The 18,461-nt window shown below is 40.0% G+C and overlaps 1 protein-coding gene and 1 long non-coding RNA gene across 2 annotated transcripts in view; both read left to right on the top strand.

Moving 5' to 3' along the window:
- Positions 1 to 18,461, top strand: part of LOC138945902 (inositol 1,4,5-trisphosphate-gated calcium channel ITPR3-like) — a 90,855-nt gene that overhangs the window by 31,962 nt on the left and 40,432 nt on the right. The window contains exons 23-41 of the mRNA XM_070317421.1: positions 557 to 670; positions 2,797 to 2,865; positions 4,281 to 4,413; positions 4,726 to 4,835; positions 5,775 to 5,906; positions 7,227 to 7,356; positions 8,154 to 8,247; positions 8,475 to 8,529; positions 8,978 to 9,111; positions 9,718 to 9,805; positions 10,353 to 10,482; positions 11,168 to 11,178; positions 11,508 to 11,644; positions 11,846 to 11,913; positions 12,333 to 12,388; positions 13,097 to 13,258; positions 13,656 to 13,894; positions 14,493 to 14,586; positions 15,840 to 16,031. Of these exons, the coding sequence (XP_070173522.1) occupies positions 557 to 670; positions 2,797 to 2,865; positions 4,281 to 4,413; positions 4,726 to 4,835; positions 5,775 to 5,906; positions 7,227 to 7,356; positions 8,154 to 8,247; positions 8,475 to 8,529; positions 8,978 to 9,111; positions 9,718 to 9,805; positions 10,353 to 10,482; positions 11,168 to 11,178; positions 11,508 to 11,644; positions 11,846 to 11,913; positions 12,333 to 12,388; positions 13,097 to 13,258; positions 13,656 to 13,894; positions 14,493 to 14,586; positions 15,840 to 16,031 (2,148 nt within the window). The remainder of the gene's footprint in view (positions 1 to 556; positions 671 to 2,796; positions 2,866 to 4,280; positions 4,414 to 4,725; positions 4,836 to 5,774; positions 5,907 to 7,226; positions 7,357 to 8,153; positions 8,248 to 8,474; positions 8,530 to 8,977; positions 9,112 to 9,717; positions 9,806 to 10,352; positions 10,483 to 11,167; positions 11,179 to 11,507; positions 11,645 to 11,845; positions 11,914 to 12,332; positions 12,389 to 13,096; positions 13,259 to 13,655; positions 13,895 to 14,492; positions 14,587 to 15,839; positions 16,032 to 18,461) is intronic.
- LOC138945729 (uncharacterized) lies at positions 16,494 to 18,422 on the top strand. Its single transcript, XR_011449099.1, has 3 exons — positions 16,494 to 16,616; positions 17,702 to 17,780; positions 18,348 to 18,422. It is a non-coding gene; the product is annotated as an uncharacterized lncRNA (long non-coding RNA).

The raw sequence follows: 18,461 nt of genomic DNA, 5'->3' as shown, positions 1-18,461 counted from the left end.
AAACAGGCGTCTGAAACTTATACTTTTGTTGACTCTATTTAATTGTATGCCTGCGAGAGTGGATCGTGGTGTGGTTAGTTAATTAGTAGTAATTAACCGGTTCATAATCACCTTGAGTGATATATTGAAACGTGACACTAATCTTTGTCAAAAAGTTGATAATCTTGTTTAATATCATAACATCTGTCAACAACTTGAAAATGTTGTTAAATATCCTAATCTTTGTCAACAAGTTGAAAATCTTGTTAAAATATTCAATATTCAAATCTCTGTCAAAAAGTAGAAAATCTTGGCCGTCCGCGCCGGGGGGTCACCTTGACCAAAACTCCACGTAACTGTCATCTCCAGCACTCTGCCATGCTTTGTGAAGAGACAAGCGCCATGAAGAGAATCAACTGAAACTTTCTTTCTTATGATTACTTAAAATAAGCATTTTATGCTTGAGGTAGTAATCTTAAATGCCATGTATTGTTTTTTGTCCTGATAAAAATTGAATAAAGTTTTGTTTAAGCGAAACTTTCTTTTCTTAAATGCTCTATTTGTGTTACCGACACAGGAATGCGTGTACCTGACTGACCTGGGTGATAAGATCGGTAAAACAGAAAACGTTGTGTACGTGTCTACCGACAAGGGACAACAGTGGGAAGAGCTGAGGACATTCACTACCGATGTAAGTGTGAATATCGTGTGTTCCTTTCGTCTGTAACTTCTGTTCGAAAAAAAATCGAAACAAAACAAACACACAACATAAAGTTGATGTTGTTAAATTCTTCATCTTTAACTTCTGTTTGGTCTAACAAATCTCGTCTTGTTTTGCACATGTTTTATCTCAAATAATATCATCTGCAGGAGGGATGCGCACACACGAAATGCACCCATAAATTGTTTAGAACTGTATCTTTCATCAGTTTTTAATCCCCATAGGCCAAAAGTAAAATAAAAGCCATCTTGTGACGCACTATTCAAAATGTACTGAGGGCTGAACGGTTTTGATCATGTAATACTCAGAACAAAGCGTGCTACTTTACTGGAGACAAAGTAAACCCTCTGAGAGAAACTTTGTTTTAAGTGCACAGAACAAGCGCTGTTTTCCATGTTTGTAATGTTGATCTGATAAAATTGTACGTACACTCTTCATAAATGATAAGGACCGGTCAAAAAAAATTATACAAATTTTATAAATTGGAAAAAAATAAAGGGTTCAGTGATTTAATTGACACTTGGTTTTTTTTTTAGAATTCACAAACGGATTGTGAGTTTTGCTCCAGAAAAGTTTTTGACAGACACTGTCTTGCGCCATGATAAACACGAGGGACAAATCTGCTTTTGGGGGAAAGTAGGTGCTTTTCTTAAGACCTATGTAATCGGCGCAAACATGCAAGGGCAATAGTGCTCACTAGTTTGTGTTTAAAACCTGATACACTGACCAAATTATGCACTGTAGCAACATACCTCCACAACGCAAACCTGAGTGTGTGAATAAAGGTCCATAAGAAAATTTAATATCAACCTATATTGCTATTTCATATGTTACGTGGATTTCCATTGGTCAATTGGGCAAAACTGAGCTCATTGTAAAAGTGATATCGACGAAATTTCCGTCGATATCAGTTTTGATATCGACGACCTCTTTATTGCTTCCCCACTTCAAAAACAAAAACACCTAAATTTAAAAACAAACAAATATATATGAAAATGTAATGATCCCAGAATTTAGTTGAGCAAGTGACTAAAGACTTTTTTTTTAAAGAAAAGACATTTTTAAATACTGAAAAGTACAAGAAAAGAATGAACAAAAAGAAATAATAATCAGAGGGAGGGATATGGAACAGCCAAAACTGAGACAAATACTTTTGTAATTTCTTTATAGTAAATACAAAATGTCCAGAGAATTAGCAATATATCTAACATTGACTGACTGTGTGATGATATCTTCTGCTATTGGTCTGTTTCGACAGTGATATCAAAATCTCGACCTCCCGTCTCGATTTTGATATCACTGTCTCAACAGACCATAGCAGAAGATATCACACAGTCCGTCAATATTGGGTAATTTTAATGACTGTAGATACTAAATTTATTAATATTCTCCGAGGGTGTGGCTTATCAATCTACGCAGCAACACACATTTGAAGTGTATTGAACAAGATTGGCTCTCTGTTATTGTCATGTCTATCTGATAAAACCGAAATGTATGTATTAATCATTTATGTTCGTGACTGTGGATTATATGGATCTTAAAAAATCTCAAAATGCGTGTTTTATCAATCTGGGCAATGAGTTGCATTTTAAAGGCATATGTACGCGCTCCCGTGTTTACAAAGTGTAGTTTGCCCATAATCGATGTCAAATGCATCATAAGGCCATATAATGACGATATGTCGCAATGCGCGGACCATATACATGCATTACAGCTTGTTCTAGCCTCTGAAAAAGTGAGGATGTCAACAAAGACGCGGAGTTATTTCCCTTGCGTCAACGCTACCTCTGTTGGCAAATCTATAAATAGGACGATCCAGATCAAAATGAAAATTAACATATCTCAACATTGAAGGGGTCCTAGACCACAATATTTTGCAGGGAACTTAATTTAGCATGTCTCCAGCTGTTGGTAAAGCAATTAGCGTGTATATTCATCGAGTTAATATGCCTTTAAATGCCATAGTTTACCATAGGATGATGTGTATGATCCAATTGTTTTATTGACGGTGGAATCTACATCTACTGAAACTCCCCACGTTTGTGTCTAGTGATCAATCTTTGTAATTATTTTGATTTGTATATTTGTTACCATAGAAATCAACAGAGGATGACGAGTACATGTTTCTGGAGAGACAGCTGGAACTGTTTGGGATGCTGTGTCATGTACGTACTTATATATTTAAATTTTAAAAAATTATTTTCATTCAATTACATCCATTGATTTATTATAAGATGAAATCAAAGAATAAACAAGTCGCGTAAGGCGAAAATACAACATTTAGTCAAGCTGTCGAACTCACAGAATGAAACTGAACGCAATGCAATTTTTCAGCAAGACCGTATACTCGTAGCATCGTCAGTCCACCGCCCGTGGCAAAGGCAGTGCCAGTGGAATTGACAAGAAGAGCGGGGTATTCGTTGCGCTGAGAAGGATAGCACGCTTTTCTGTACCTCTCTTCGTTTTAACTTTCTGAGCGTGTTTTTAATCCAAACATATCATATCTATATGTTTTTGGAATCAGGAACCGACAAGGAATAAGATGAAAGTGTTTTTAAATTGATTTCGAAAAAGTTTTTTGATAATAATTTTTATATATTTAATTTTGAGAGCTTGTTTTTAATCCGAATATAACATATTTATATGTTTTTGGAATCAGCAAATGATGGAAAATAAGATAAACGTAAATTTGGATCGTTTTATAAATTTTTATTTTTATTTACAATTTTCAGATTTTTAATGACCAAAGTCATTAATTAATTTTTAAGACACCAAGCTGAAATGCAATACCGAATCGTCGAAGATTACTTGACCAAAATTTCAATCAATTTGGTTGAAAAATGAGGGCGTGACAGTGCCGCCTCAACTTTCACGAAAAGCCGGATATGACGTCATCAAAGACATTTATCAAAAAAATGAAAAAAACTTTCGGGGATTTCATACCCAGGAACTCTCATGTCAAATTTCATAAAGATCGGTCCAGTAGTTTAGTCTGAATCGCTCTACACACACACACAGACAGACACACACACGCACATACACCACGACCCTCGTCTCGATTCCCCCTCTATGTTAAAACATTTAGTCAAAACTTGACTAAATGTAAAAAAAACACACCAACTAAGCAGGCATAAACGCGTCGATCTTACAAGGTCGGCAAGATGCATTACTGAAGACCTCGTGAGGTCGGGTCAGCAATTAGTGAAGACCTAATAAGATCTGAGTGACAACCACTGAAGACCTTTTTAGGTCGTGATGCAAACTACTTTAGTATTTGTAGGGTCAGGACGGCACCTACTGAAGATCTTGTAAGGTCGGGGCGGCATCACAGAATGAGTGTGTGTTGTTTTTCTAAAAAAAGAAAATTTGCATTATTTCTTCCTACAGAATAATGTAATCAGGCGTTTTGCTTGAAGACAAAACCCGAAGTTGCATATTTACATTCTGGCCGCTATTTTTTGTGATACGGCTACACAATCTGAATTACACCTAACATTTTGTACTCCATGAACACACCAGTATGGATGAAAATGAAAAATGGGCAAAATACCTGACAATCTATTATCTGTTGATTGCCTAGGGCCAGAATGAGTACGCCATCAAAGTTATCACACAGGAACTGGACTACCTGACGTGGATTGAAGCTTTCACCTGTCTACGTGACAATTCTCTACCTGACAGACTACGCGCCAAGTACTGTGAGCTGACCATCAGTAAGTATAGCTACAATCTTTATATTTCGTTTACATTCATTTTTATATGTCTAGAGAGAGAGAGACGGACTTACGGACGGACAAACAGACAAACAAACAGACAGACAGACAGATCGACTGGCCCCTTGTCGAACGTAAGTCTTTATAGCCCAACATCGCGGGCGCGACAGATGTAGCTCTGTATTTTCGTGCCAGTAATACATCCGGAGTCGCGGGTAACTCTACATTTATCTCTGTGGCCTTCTAGCAAGGCGTTGTCCCCTGGAGACGGATGTTCGGCTTAAAGGGTTTCCTCCTTGTTTTGATTTACAGCTCTCTTTGTGGACATCAGTGACAATGTGTCGGTAATGGACAGAGTGAAACTCTCCTACGTTTACGACGACATCGACAAGATGGAGGTGAGCACATATTACTGCTTCAGATAGGAGTGACGTTGTATTGTAAAATCAAAAGATAGAAGAATTTAATTAAGAAGGGATAAAACATTGAGGGAAGAGCTAGTGTGAGTGTACGTGTGAGTGTGTGGGTGCTAAGCTGTAAAAGGGAGTGAGTGAGAGTGAGAGATCTTAAAACAGTGTGAAATGAAGAGAGAGAGAGAGAGAGAGAGAGAGAGAGAGAGAGAGAGAGAAGCAGACGGACAGACAGACAGACAGACAGTCAGACAGACAGACAGGCAGACAAACAGACATACAGACATGATCACACATAGAGTTTTCTCTATGAGTATTTAAAGCCGCAGTAACTCAGTAATCTATACATATAAATAAAAGAGAGTGTCTGTCTGTCTGTGTGTGTGTGTGTGTGTGTGTGTGTGTCTGTCTGTGGTCGCCATACCTCTGAGATGGCAAGAGGCAGGAACAAGATAGTGTGCACGTACACTCCCTAGGTGCCGCAGATGTGCACCTGGGTTTTAGTTTCTTGATTCATTGTTTCCTTACTCAGATTATGGACCTCCCATTTATTGAATACAGCCTATATGGTGCAAGACCAGTTCAGTGCCTACTGTTCACCTGTAGCAAGCACATCATGCCAGTGATATTAGAGACTTGCTATTGCTCCTATGAGGGGAAGAAATGAAGAATGAAAAATTAACTGGACAGTTCCGGAAATTTCTAGAAGGTAAGGGAGATAACTCTTTTTTTGTATCCAAACAAAGGAGGTAAAGCTAATGATAATGGGATAGCGAGCGTCTTAAATTGCTACAGGGCTCTGCTTACTCCCGGGCGAAGCCGGGCTTAACTGCTATATACTAGTAACAAAAATAAACGACGCTACATAGCACAACCAAATAGTTACATACAGAGACAGAAAAGGGCTATTCAGTCTGAATATCCTGTTCATTATGTTAATCTGCCCGACAGGACAAAGTTGAGAGAAGCACGTCTCAGACCTACCAGTACTTCCCAGATCTCCCACACTGGATCTCTGGCTTCCTGGGGAGTAATGGAGACATGACAGCCTCACAGATCGGCAACAACATGCTGGTGCAACAGGTCAGTTTAAGGTAGCCGTCCACGCGGAGCTTTTAACAGGTTCTCCCCGGATTTCTGCGTGAAAAAAAGAAGTTATTATCCTAATCTTATACTTATTATTATCTTTCGCTTCCCCTTGGCAAACAGTACCTGAGAGTCTTTTTTTCGACTGTTACACAAGCATGGACATCGTTTTACTTCATGAAAGTGCCCGATGCACGTTTTGGAAAGAAGCAGCTACGTCTTTATGTCTGTGGAGGTTAGTTACAGTGGTACATTCTAAGGTTGTGTAGCTCTGACTGTGCTGATAGAAATGGATTCTTCTTCTTCTTCTTCTTCTTTGTTCATGGGCTTAGACTCCCACGTCCACTCATGTTTTTAGCACGAGTGGATTTTTACGTGTATGACCGTTTTTACCCCGCCAGCATACGCCGATTTCGGGGGAGGCATGCTGTGTATTTTCGTGTTTCTATAACCCAACGAACTCTGAATTGAATTACAGGATCTTTTCCGTGCGCAATTGGTCTTGTGCTTGCGTGTACACACGAAGGGGGGTAAGGCACTAGCACATAAGTTAACCTGGGAGATCGGAAAAATATCCACTCTTAACCCACCAGGCGGCAGCGACCGGGATTCGAACTCACGACCTCCCGATTAGGAGGCCGACGTCTTACCACCACGCCACTGCGCCCGTCGAAATGGATTCAAAAACGCTCTCTGCGCAAAGAAATACCGTTGACAAAGGACGTCTGTGATTGCAAAGTTGGGTTGTGAAGTCGGGCAAGGGGCCATAGCCATAAAACAATATTGTAGAAATAAATCAGTAGAAAACTAAGTATCACACGCCCAAAAAAATCTGGTTTGTGTCTTCCACGCGAGCTTCTTGACAATTTGTCAGATAAGACTAGTTTCGAGAAAGACTAGTTTCTGTATTATAAATGAGTGTCTGTCTGTCCACACCGCTAGGACGAAGATCAGTGAACGTAACGATTTGTTTTGTTATAAACATAACCTTCCAATAACATAGCTTTCTTGTTTTTTGATATATGTGACCCTCCACCACGAAATGAGTCGCATGTCACCTCGCGCGGTTCTGCGCTAGGCTTAATATAAGTCCGGGGAGTGTCTGGTAAACAGTGTGAGGGTCACCTTAGTCACAGGCTTATAACTCAAACAGTTTTTGCTCTTTTTTAAAACGGTTTTCACCACTGGATAGAGCATACAAATCTCTTTAGGAAAATGTACAAATATGAAAATCATGCAAAGGTGACATGCGACTCATCTCGTGGTGGAGGGTCACATTTTATCACATGTGAAGTTTTTCTTTTGGACTGTACACAGGTATTACGCTTGGTACACTGCCTGGTGAGGTACGGTTTCTACTACAAGTCACATGACATTGAACAGCTACTGAAACCTCTGATGAGTCTGCTGGACGGACGCAATGACAAACCTTATCCCAACATCGCTGGTAAGCACTCCATCCAAATAATCGTTCTGCATGAATAATCGTTCGTGTTTTCTTTGAACACGAAAGGCATAACACATTGTCTTTTGTATTATAATACAAGCAATATTTTATAATATAAAACAAAACTATAAAACGTTCCTTTTGCATGGTGCTAACAAGTCTTTTTGGGTAAAGTTTCGAAGTTTCGGCAATTAAATAAACATTTTTGCAGTAAGTGAAAGGAAGAAAGAAAGGTCTAAACCAAGACTAACAATCACCCCATGATACTGTTGGTCGCAAACCTGCTCTGAAAGGGTTTTCACACATGGCATGCATCCAAGAAAGAATGGAACATTTGAGCAAAAAAGAATTAGTGAGTAAAGGGGATTTTTAAGTAAAAGGAAATGTTTGAGCAAACGAGATTCATCGGGCACGACCAAACGTCTTCAGTTGCATGAACAGGCAGAAAGTTTTACCTTGTGTGCGCAACATTAAGTTGCCATGAGTGAATGGACTTCCTTTTCAGCACCCCTCTTATTTTGAACTAAGCGGGTGATAGACCCATTGCTTTTCTTTCAGAAGACATTCTTTTTGTTATCTCTGTGTGCTCCAGTAGGTAAGTGTTTTCTTGACTCTTAAAATGATCGGTCCCGGCTAGCAGGAGTGCTACTTTTTGTTAGTATATTATCTAGTCTCCTACCCTGTCTCTGAACTTTTTCCACGATTACTTTAAAAGCGCTGAAGTAAGTACGTAAGAATATACCCAACAAAGAGTTTCTGCTTCCTGCTTTCACAATGGTTTCTCGATTACATTACAGGAAAGGAAGCAGAGGAAACTCTGAAGCATTTCAGGACACATGGGCGGTTCCAGCCAAGCCAGGAAACTCAGGCCATCGTCAATGCAAAACTTCAGTGAGTGGTTAAGAATCTAATAGTCTGTATTTTTTTTAAGTGTTCTGAAGAAGCCGAAAGTCACACTTTAAGTTAGAGAATTTTATTATTCAACAGTTATTAATGTCTATTTTGCTTCTAGCTTCTATGAGGTATAATATTCTGTGTAGTGATTGGACAATGCTAGTGAATTATGTGTATGTACTTTATTAGAGAGTAAGCTAATGTTTCTTTTCTTTCTGTGATAGGGCGTTGGAAGTACTCAATCTGTTCTTCAATTTCATCTTCAATCTCAGGATGGAGGTACGTCAACTCAACGAATGATTATCATTTTAATATGGTTCAATTATTTCTAACCTGAACTAAATAAAGTTTCAATAATGTGACTAGCATAGCTATTTCAGAATAAAATGCTTTGCAGCTTTCCGTACAGTTGAAATAGAGTTATTAGTACAATGAAGTTAAATCAGTTTCTAGTTCTATTATCTTCTTTAGAACATTGATACTTAAAAAATAAAAACTTTTTTTCAGCTTCTGTAATATTCTTGATCGAACCGAGTATATCTACGCTATATGAAAGGTATCTTTAAAGAGAGTACGATTTTAAATAAGCGGTATATTCTCTTCAGTGTCTTACAAATAGTGTTTCAGCCTCTGACGATTTCTCAGGTGTAAATAGCATGTCGTGTCATGTTTCCGATACTCATTCACGTTCATGTTTATATTTTTTTATTTTTTTATTTTTTTTCAGAAATTCATGAACATGTTCAAAGACATGATGAAGGAGGCCAACTCCAAAACGTCGTATTTCAGTGACCTGTTCTCGTCAGAGTTAGCTGTTCTGCTCCGGGAGGATTTCAGCCTGGAAGACCCCCAGTCAAAAGCGTAATTCATAACATAACATGGCATAAAAAAGGATATGACATGACACAACACAGCCACACATCATGACATTGCGTAACATAGGTTATGGCACAACACGACGTAACACAACATGGCATAAAAAAGGACATGCCATGACACAACACAACACAACAATACATCATGGAATGGCATAATATGGTATGACATAACACGATATTAACATAGCACGACACAACACAATGTTACATAACATAACATGGCATACCATAATCATAATATATTGTACGCGGCATGACATGGCACGACACAACACAGCACAATACAAATATTATGACATAGCCTGTGAATAGTATAGTATGGGGAGAGAGAGGTAAAGAGAAAAAGAGAGAGAGAGGGAGAGAAAGAGAGAGAGAGGGAGAGAAAGAGAGAGAGAGAGAGAGAGAGAGAGAGAGAGAGAGAGAGAGAGAGAGAGAGAGAGAGAGAGAGAGAGAGAGAGAGAGAGAGATCAAAACACTAATAAAATACTGCGACTACAGTTGTATTAATTTTGTCATTCAGCGTGCAATTCAGGGTCCTACTGTCCCGATACTTATAGACATTTGCAGAAGTTTTGTGTATTCTTTACAGTGCCAGCAAAACGTCTCTTCGCAAACTTCAAGGGATCTTTGAGGACACAGAATTCTTCCGAGAATATGACATCGTTGAGATTCTGATGGTAATTTGAAGTTCTTAGAACTGAAGTGTATGAATAGTTGTGTAGCATTGTTTTATTTTTACCTGCTCTTAACCTGGAGTCGCATTTTCCTTTGTATTCATACAAAAGCAGAGTTGAAATATGTTGTCTCAGCTTTCTAAGTTTGTTTTTCTGTTTTCAGCCAGTATGCATAATTTTCGTTTTGGACATTACTATGAATTTTCTTTATTGATAGTATTAGAGTACTTACAGCACTATGTTTCGTTATTAAAACAAGGATCAGGCTAGTTAATAATGGCGAAGAGATGCTGTGCATTTCTGACAAGAAAACTTGTCACTACTAAGTTCCACAGGGCTGGATTAGCAATCAAAGCAGTTATCACATATCTCACTAATTCAGCATTTAGTCAAGACGTATTTCAATCATCTCCTGATTATTATTTGAGATAATTCATATGGGTTTTGTTTTGAACAAATTTTGATTCTGCCTTTAAATGAATGTGTCCAACTCGTTTGACGAATCATAAAAAGCTGTGCAAATATTCATGTCGGAACACTTCCCCTTCAGGACCTATCAAATTACGACTACGATGAGATGGTGCGGAAGTCCATGCAGCTGCTGAACAGATACTACTCCTCTCACAGGACGCTCTTCACACGGGCCGTGCAGGCTCAGGTGAGGGAACACAAGTGTGGAAGCAATCAATTCACGTGCTAAGTGATAGGCGGTTAGTTTAGAGTCAAAGATAAAACTGAAGAATAACGAAAAAAATAATTACTTGGCTTTTGAAAGAAAGTGGGGACATCATGCAGCTCCGATCCATCTTTCAGACCTATACCCTGGAAACTGTCCCCTGATGGCCACGTGTGTCTCCCAACTGCCCTCCCTAATTCTCCTTCTCAAAGATAAACCTGCAGAGTTGAATTGTGTCCCCTCCTTCCTCCCAAAGCCAAGTAATTAGTGTATCGTTACTCTTCAGCTTTAGGCCTAAAAAAAAATAGGTGTGGTTACGGTAACCCGACCTACCCTATTTTTATGGGCCGACCCTATAACTTTTTATTACATTTGTCAAAAAATAAAAGTGATTGCCTACCTTCCTACCCTATTTTTTTGGCTATGTTACCGTAACCACACCTATTTTTGGGGGGGCCTTAACAGTACGTTGTTTCTCGTCTACCATAGGCATTTATATATTAGAGGAGCATTCTTTTACTTGGGCAAATACCAAACATAACTAGGACAGTCGATGAGGACAAGGCATGACTCCACCCCTTTATAGTGCCCCGGTAGACAAAGAAAGTCTATCGGGATTGCCATTGCGAATTGAAACTCACACGATACCAACGTTGACATTAACGCCCACAATGGTAATACTTGGGCAGGGCCGGACCAAGTTCGTTTGAGGGGGGGGGGGGGGGGTTCCAACTGAAGGCAGGGGTCCAAAGTCCACATTTATTTTCTCTCTGAGAGGTACGTGATTGGATGGCTAGGGGGGGGGGTTCCGGAACCCCAGGAACCCCCCCCCCCCAGATCCGGCCCTGCTTGGGTAAGTTGTGATGCTCGTGTGAAACTCTTTCGCGAGGTTAATGATCTTATTACAGATGAAAGTGAGCTCCACACCATAGAGCCAGAGAAGGCCTGTCTTGTTTTGATCAAATAGGTCCAGAGTATTGGCGTGATCTCAATATTCGCATATCTGGAAACGTATTATAACTTTTGCAGGTTCTCATCACGGACACGTCCGTGGAGGTCAGCGTCAAGTTACACTGTGTGTTGCCCAGGCTCCGTCGCCTAGCAACTGCCAAGCTGACCAGTGAGCAAGCTGAGGAGTTGTGCAACATTTTGGATCAGCTTGTTGTGTAAGAGAGAGAGAGAGAGATAGACAGAGAGAAAGGGGGGGGGGGGGAGAGAGAGAGAGAGAGAGAGAGAGAGAGAGACATCTTCTGATACTTATTTATCGTATTGGTTTCTGTAACATCCATTGCTTTTTTCCAATTGTGTTTGTTATTGCCCTCAAAGAAACCGTAAAGTGTGTTTGGTCAATGTATTTATCATTTCAGCATGTGCCAGCTGGATGGAGATTCTGCAGAACCACATGTGATGAATCAAAGTATTCTCTACAATCATGGTAAATTGCATTTCTTCACCATTTCCTTTTTGGTTGAACGTTAAATGGTACAAATACCCTTCACTTTTATGTGTGTTTCATATGTATAAGGGAATAAAAACAAATTTAAAAGAAAACGTGCATTTAACTTAAGCCCTCAATGTAAGTTTTTGTCGGGCTTAAGAATTTGACAAAATAGTAAGTTAAATAGCTGGTAATGGTGATCCTTAATTATGAATGGTATTGAACATGTTTCAATGTGTGCGGTTTGAAGGCGGATCAAATACATGTGTTTTATAAGGATACAATGTGGGGTGTTTTTCAAGCACTTCACAAAAGAAATAAGTTTCAAATCATGTAACTGTTAATTATTGCTTCACTGTTTGTTTGTTGTCAGTTTCGTATGACATGTATCTGAATGTATTTATATTTTGTTTCAGCTGTACTAGAGGATGCTATGACAATTCTGACACAAAACATTGATGTCAAGTTGCTGGTTAGTTTCTCCTTCCTATCTGTTCTTTGCAAGGATATAACCCGTTCTTACTAATGAAATAAATTTGTATGGTTAAAATGTCTCAGTTAAATAAAGACATGTCAACTTCGTCACATGGTTTCCACTGGTACAGCGCTCTGAATGAAGTGTTGTAATGACGTAACCTTGCGAAATTATGTCATCCTACATACGTGAGAGAGACCACCCATGTCATAACTAAACCATACACTCACACGTTGGTATATCATGTAAATGAGGTCGTGTCAAACTAGTCTGGCAGGGACCTAATTTTCCACTGCTCATGATGACAAAGTCAGCGAAACATACGTCATTCTGGGAACACTTTTGCGCTTGCTTTTTCCTCTGGACAAATTTTGAGAACTAACACGTCACGTTATACTTTCTACAGTGGCGTTGTTTTGCTTTAACGTCAAAGATTTCACGAGGCTTTGGAAGAAATTGAGGTTCCATAAGACGCGTCTTCAATTTGGGCACTTCGACTGCGGTAAGTTTGGAGCAAATGACATGCAAGTACAGTATGTAGGATTAACAGAATACTACATAGCTTGCTGTGTCATATCAGATTTACACTCGTTGCTTTTTCAAATATTAAAAAGCTCGCTTTCGCTAGCATTTCAATATTTACAAATAAACCCACAATAAGCAAACCAACCAGCAAGCCATGTAGCATTCTCTATTTCTGTCCAGGAGCAGTACGGCGGCCAGCGCCAGGTGTTCGAGAGGACGTTCACACTGCTGCGAGTGATGGCGCTAGGCAACCACCTGGTGCAGGGCCGCATCTTTGAGCGTCTCGACATGCTGCTGTCCAAGGAGGGAGCTCCTGCAGAGCTTGCTGAATGCCTCACGGAGGTGAGATTTTTATGATCTTCTTGTCCAAATTATTGTCATTATCATCATCATCGTTGTCGTCGTTGCCATCATTGTCGTTGGTGACATCTTTACCATCATCATAGTCGTCGTCGTCGTCATCGTCATCATCATCATCAGCATTATTATCATCGTCGTCGTCGTCGTTATCACCATCGTCGTTGTTGTCATCACCCATCATTAACATCACCACATCGTCATCATCAATGTCGTCATTCTAATCGTGGTCCTTATGTTCATGATTGTCAACACCATCAGGTTATTCTTATCCATCATAAAATCCTGGACGAATCTACGATGACTTTCAAGATGGCGTACACAAGAAGAAATATAGGTTGGTTTCATCATTATCTTTTTATTTTGTATCTCTCTTCACCAGGTGTTCACAGGTAACTCCAACACGTGCATGAAGGTGATGGGGCACCAGGTGCAGAAGGTGATGAGTCTGGTGACGCAGCACCGAGAGAACATCCCGCAGTTCCTGGACCTGCTCAACGCCATCGTCAAGGTGGAGGAGCTCGACTTGCCACTCAAGCGGAACCAGAGTTTCGTCATGACCTACTTTATGCAGTACAGGGCCGACATCGCTACCCTCATCGACACACCTGCAGAGAAAAGGTGGTGAATCTTAGCGATACCTTTAAAGAAAAGATTAGAGAAGATATAAGATACGATAGCTTTATGCATTTCAGGGCGGACGTTGCTCCCGTCATTGACGTGTCATTGCGGTGAAAAGTAGATTAGAGTGAGACAGCATTGCCCTTTACGAATAAGATAAGATACGATGAGAGAAGATAAGAGAAGATAGGATAAGATAATTACAGTTGGGATAAGATGAATAGAGTTGAGATAAGATAAGATAAGTACAGTTGAAATAAGATAAGTACATTTAAGATAAGATAGATAAGTACAGTTGAAATAAGATAAGTACAGTTGAGATGAGATGAGGTGAGATGACGCGAGGTGAGTTTAGGTTAAAGTTACGAAAGGTGATGGAATTCGCCTGGTCATTTCAATGCGTCTTGTTCTCTTCTTGTATAGCTAACTCTCGCTTACCGTTGCCATCAAGACTGAGTGCTTGGCTCACTTTGATTCGTTGATCTTGGCAATTTCACTCATGTATAAGTTACAACGACATTGTTGATGTTCCTAAGAGGTACGTGTACATATCTATTGTTCACTACATCTGTGACTAATCCTGATCGTCATTGTTCAGGGAGAAAGTGCTGCATCAGCTTCTGACTGGAACGGACCTCAAAGAGCAGAATTACCTGGCAGGAATTGTCGACCTCCTCGCTACCTGCGCTGAAGTAAGCATACTTTCCTACATAGGAATTATATTTTCAAGTTCTGAATGTAGACGAAGGGTCTCAACATGGACTTTTTTCAGAGGTACTGTATTTTTTAAACACCACTCTCGCCGCGTTTGCTTTCCTCCGCCGATCTGTGGCCACGTGTGTTTGCTTCAGTAGGGGCGGGGATGTAGCTCAGTCGGTAGCGCGCTGGATTTGTATCCAGTTGGCCGCTGTCAGCGTGAGTTCGTCCCCACGGTTCGGCGAGAGATTTATTTCTCAGAGTCAACTTTGTGTGCAGACTCTCCTCGGTGTCCGAACACCCCCGTGTGTACACGCAAGCACAAGACCAAGTGCGCACGAAAAAGATCCTGTAGTCCATGTCAGAGTTCGGTGGGTTATAGAAACACGAAAATACCCAGCATGCTTCCTCCGAAAACGGCGTATGGCTGCCTAAATGGCGGGGTAAAAAACGGTCAGACACGTAACATTCCACTCGTGCAAAAAACACGAGTGTACGTGGGAGTTTCAGCCCACGAACGCAGAAGAAGAAGAAGTTTGCTTCAGTAGACGATGTTGGGAAATAGCTCTGTCGGGATTGTATGGGTTGTAACAGAGTTCGTACCCTTGCTTTTTCTGGGAAAAGTAATTGACTCGTGTCTGAGACACGCCCCTCGCTAATGACTGTCTTATGATGTCACGTGACGTTATGTGTCCGCGAAAAAGTTATTTCCGGAATACGTTTATTCTTCCACAGGCAATACAATCCAAATCGTCCCAACTCAAGGTTTCAAGGTTTTATTTCATCTCATCACAGGGGCCCTGAAAATGAGGAATATGAATAACATAATTATATAGCAATTACAACAACACCAAAGGCATAGCAATTATTTAACCGTCAAACTGAATAACAAGAAGTATATTACAAGGTCAGATTTGTAATATACGCGTTGTTGGTCATCCACAGATTCACATTCGTATATCAAAGACAAGACCGTTCGGTTTCATGTCTGCCGTTTATTCCATATCAGGATACAACTGCCGCCTTGCCGCACTACATCAATCTCTCACGTCATCCACCCGTCTTATAAGGCTAAACTATCAAATCGTCTTATTAGACTAATCTAGTACAAAGTCATGGATACGACAAGATTAACCACATAAACACAAAACTGACATGAAGATAGCCGAGATGCACACACCGATAAACATAGCTGAACAGGCGCACACAGATCGACGCACACACCAGTTCTGTGTTGAATTGTTTCCAGGGGGAGAACAGCTACATAGAGTCCATCTGCCAGACTTTCTTCTCCATCTCGGAGCTGCTGAAGATCCTGAACAACACGTCCATCAACAGGAACCTGAAGCGTCCCTTCCTGAGATTCCTGCTGTGTGTGTACCTCAACACTGCTGCTGGCATCATGGAAAGCGGGGCAGGGGATCTGCCTCACGACACGTCAGTTATTCTTTGGCCCTGCTCGGAGAGAGAGGGGGGGAAGAGAGAGAGAGAGAGAGAGAGAGAGAGAGAGAGAGAGAGAGAGAGAGAGAGAGAGAGAGAGAGAGAGAGAGAGAGAGAGAGAGAGGAGAGAGAGAGAGAGAGAGAGAGAGGGAGAGAGAGAGTGTCAAACGCATTGTTAAATTATAAAGGCAAATTTGCCGATTAGAACAATTCGTAAAAACAGCCTTGTGACATATATATTGCAGATAGGATTGCAATAATTCTTTCAATACTGCTACACTGTCTCTTTGTCAATTGTTGCATGGATTTGTGCATGCTGATTTGTTATATATCATGATTACATCTGAGCAGTACTGTTTTCTAAATGAGTGCAAGACCCTTAGAGTAGAACTGTAGGTGTGTGTGTGTTGATATGCGTGTATATATGTGTGGGTGTGCGTATACCTTTGCATGTATGTTTTAGTGAGCTTTGGACGTACATGGAAGGTCTGAACAAAGATCTGCAGCACATTGTTGACTACACAACCAGAAGTTCCAAGAATCAAGAAACAGTGAAACGTCTTCTGAAGTGCCCTCCTGCAAAACGGTGAATGTTTATGTTTGCTTTTCGTTATTGTATTTCGATGTATTTCGATATGCTCATGTTGCCCGAAGGCATTTATGAAGAAACTGAACATAGATGAAAATGGCATTTGTGGACGAAAACGAAAATGTCTTTGTTAAAATAGCAACCCCCAAAACCCCCATACTTTAAGAGTAAATATCTTGGATGATTCTTTGATTTAATTTTGCTAAGTATTCATAGGGCTGGTAAAAATTTCACATATAGAGAATATTTCATGGCTTGCTGTTTTATACCAGGTTTACACAAGTTGCTTTATTTGAATTTTGAAATGCGAGCGAAAGCAATCTTTAGGCTGTGGTTTAACCTGACCTCATTTATATGATATACGCACGTGTTAAGATATGGTTAAGTTATGACATTGGTGTTCTATCTCAGGTATGTGGGATAAATACACCGTCACTTTGTGTATGTCAAAAACTGAACCAAAGTATAATAACAAAATTGTCAAAAAGCTTTCGGCTAGACCCTAGTTTAGGGCATTTATTTAAAAAAAATGAAGAAAGGTACTGCTTTTCCTGTCATGTTTCTATCGTTATTACATACGTGATTAGTTTTATTATCTATGTTTATGTATTATTTGTTTTATGATGATATTTTGATCATTAGCACACACATGTTTTGATTTACCTCGACGACATCTTGCATGCGAGAATCATCCACGAACTGGTTGGTCCGGTGTCAGAATAATGTGACTGGGTGAGACATGAAGCCTGTGCTGCGACTTCTGTCTTGTGTGTGGCGCACGTTATATGTCAAAGCAGCACCGCCCTGATATGGCCCTTCGTGGTCGGCTGGGCGTTAAGCAAACACACAAACAAACAAACAAATTCATCCACGATTTGAGATAAGTTCATTATGTGTACCCTAGCTAAGTGTTTGTCTGTCGGTCTACTTAACAAAGCAGTGGGTCGACGTATTGTAAATGTTTTGTTTTGCCAATGGTTAAACGTTCCAATAACATTCAATTCCTGATTTTTGATTCGTGAATTGTGTAACATTTTCGGGATGTGTATTTTCAAACTCAAGTTGTTTATTTTACACTGCAGGGACCGTGAATCCACAGACACGGAGGAGATGAGGGGCAAGCTTCACTACTTCTTTGAAGCCGTCATGCCATTTTTGCAGGTATGAAACTGCTTACCTGGGTGATTGCTTGTAGGATAGTAACAATTTGAATTTGACCAATGAACTGTCTTGTCGTCTCAGAAGTAGAATCCAAAAAGTTATTCTGATAAAGTTACATTGATGCAATAATATAAAAAGGACACCAGCTCTAGGTGTTTCGTTGGCTACTCTGCTATTTATATATGACAGCAGGAGTGATAATTTAATCATTTTATATTGATTTTGTGCGCATAGAAACAAAAATTGCAGGACCATTTTCTTTTATTTTGCCTTAAACATTAGCATATTTTCTTTTGGTTCAAAAGTAAAGAGGCTTATCCAAACTTGGCTTCAACCGTACCAGAAACTGTACTGTTCTGCGAATCTATCTTTAGGTAACACATCATGAAAATAAATTCTGGATATACATATGTTTCATCTGTGTGTGTGTGTGTGTGTGTGTGTGTGTGTGTGTGTGTGTGTGTGTGTGTGTGTGTGTGTGTGTGTTATGTGTGAGTTTGTGTGTGTGTGTGTGTGTGTGTGTGTGTGTGTGTGTGTGTGTGTGTGTGTGTGTGTGTGTGTTGCCAGATATTGTGCAGGAGCGTCTACCAGGCAGACATCGAGTCGTATCCCGAAGAACCGGCAAAACTGTCCCTACTCACCTTCACATTTGAGGCAAATTTTTTTTTATTATTTAAAAAA

The sequence above is a fragment of the Littorina saxatilis genome, linkage group LG13 (genome assembly GCF_037325665.1).
Source record: "Littorina saxatilis isolate snail1 linkage group LG13, US_GU_Lsax_2.0, whole genome shotgun sequence".
NCBI lineage: Eukaryota > Metazoa > Mollusca > Gastropoda > Littorinimorpha > Littorinidae > Littorina > Littorina saxatilis.
The sequence above is the reverse complement of the archived record's forward strand: the minus strand, read 5'-3'. Positions and strand labels throughout refer to the sequence as shown.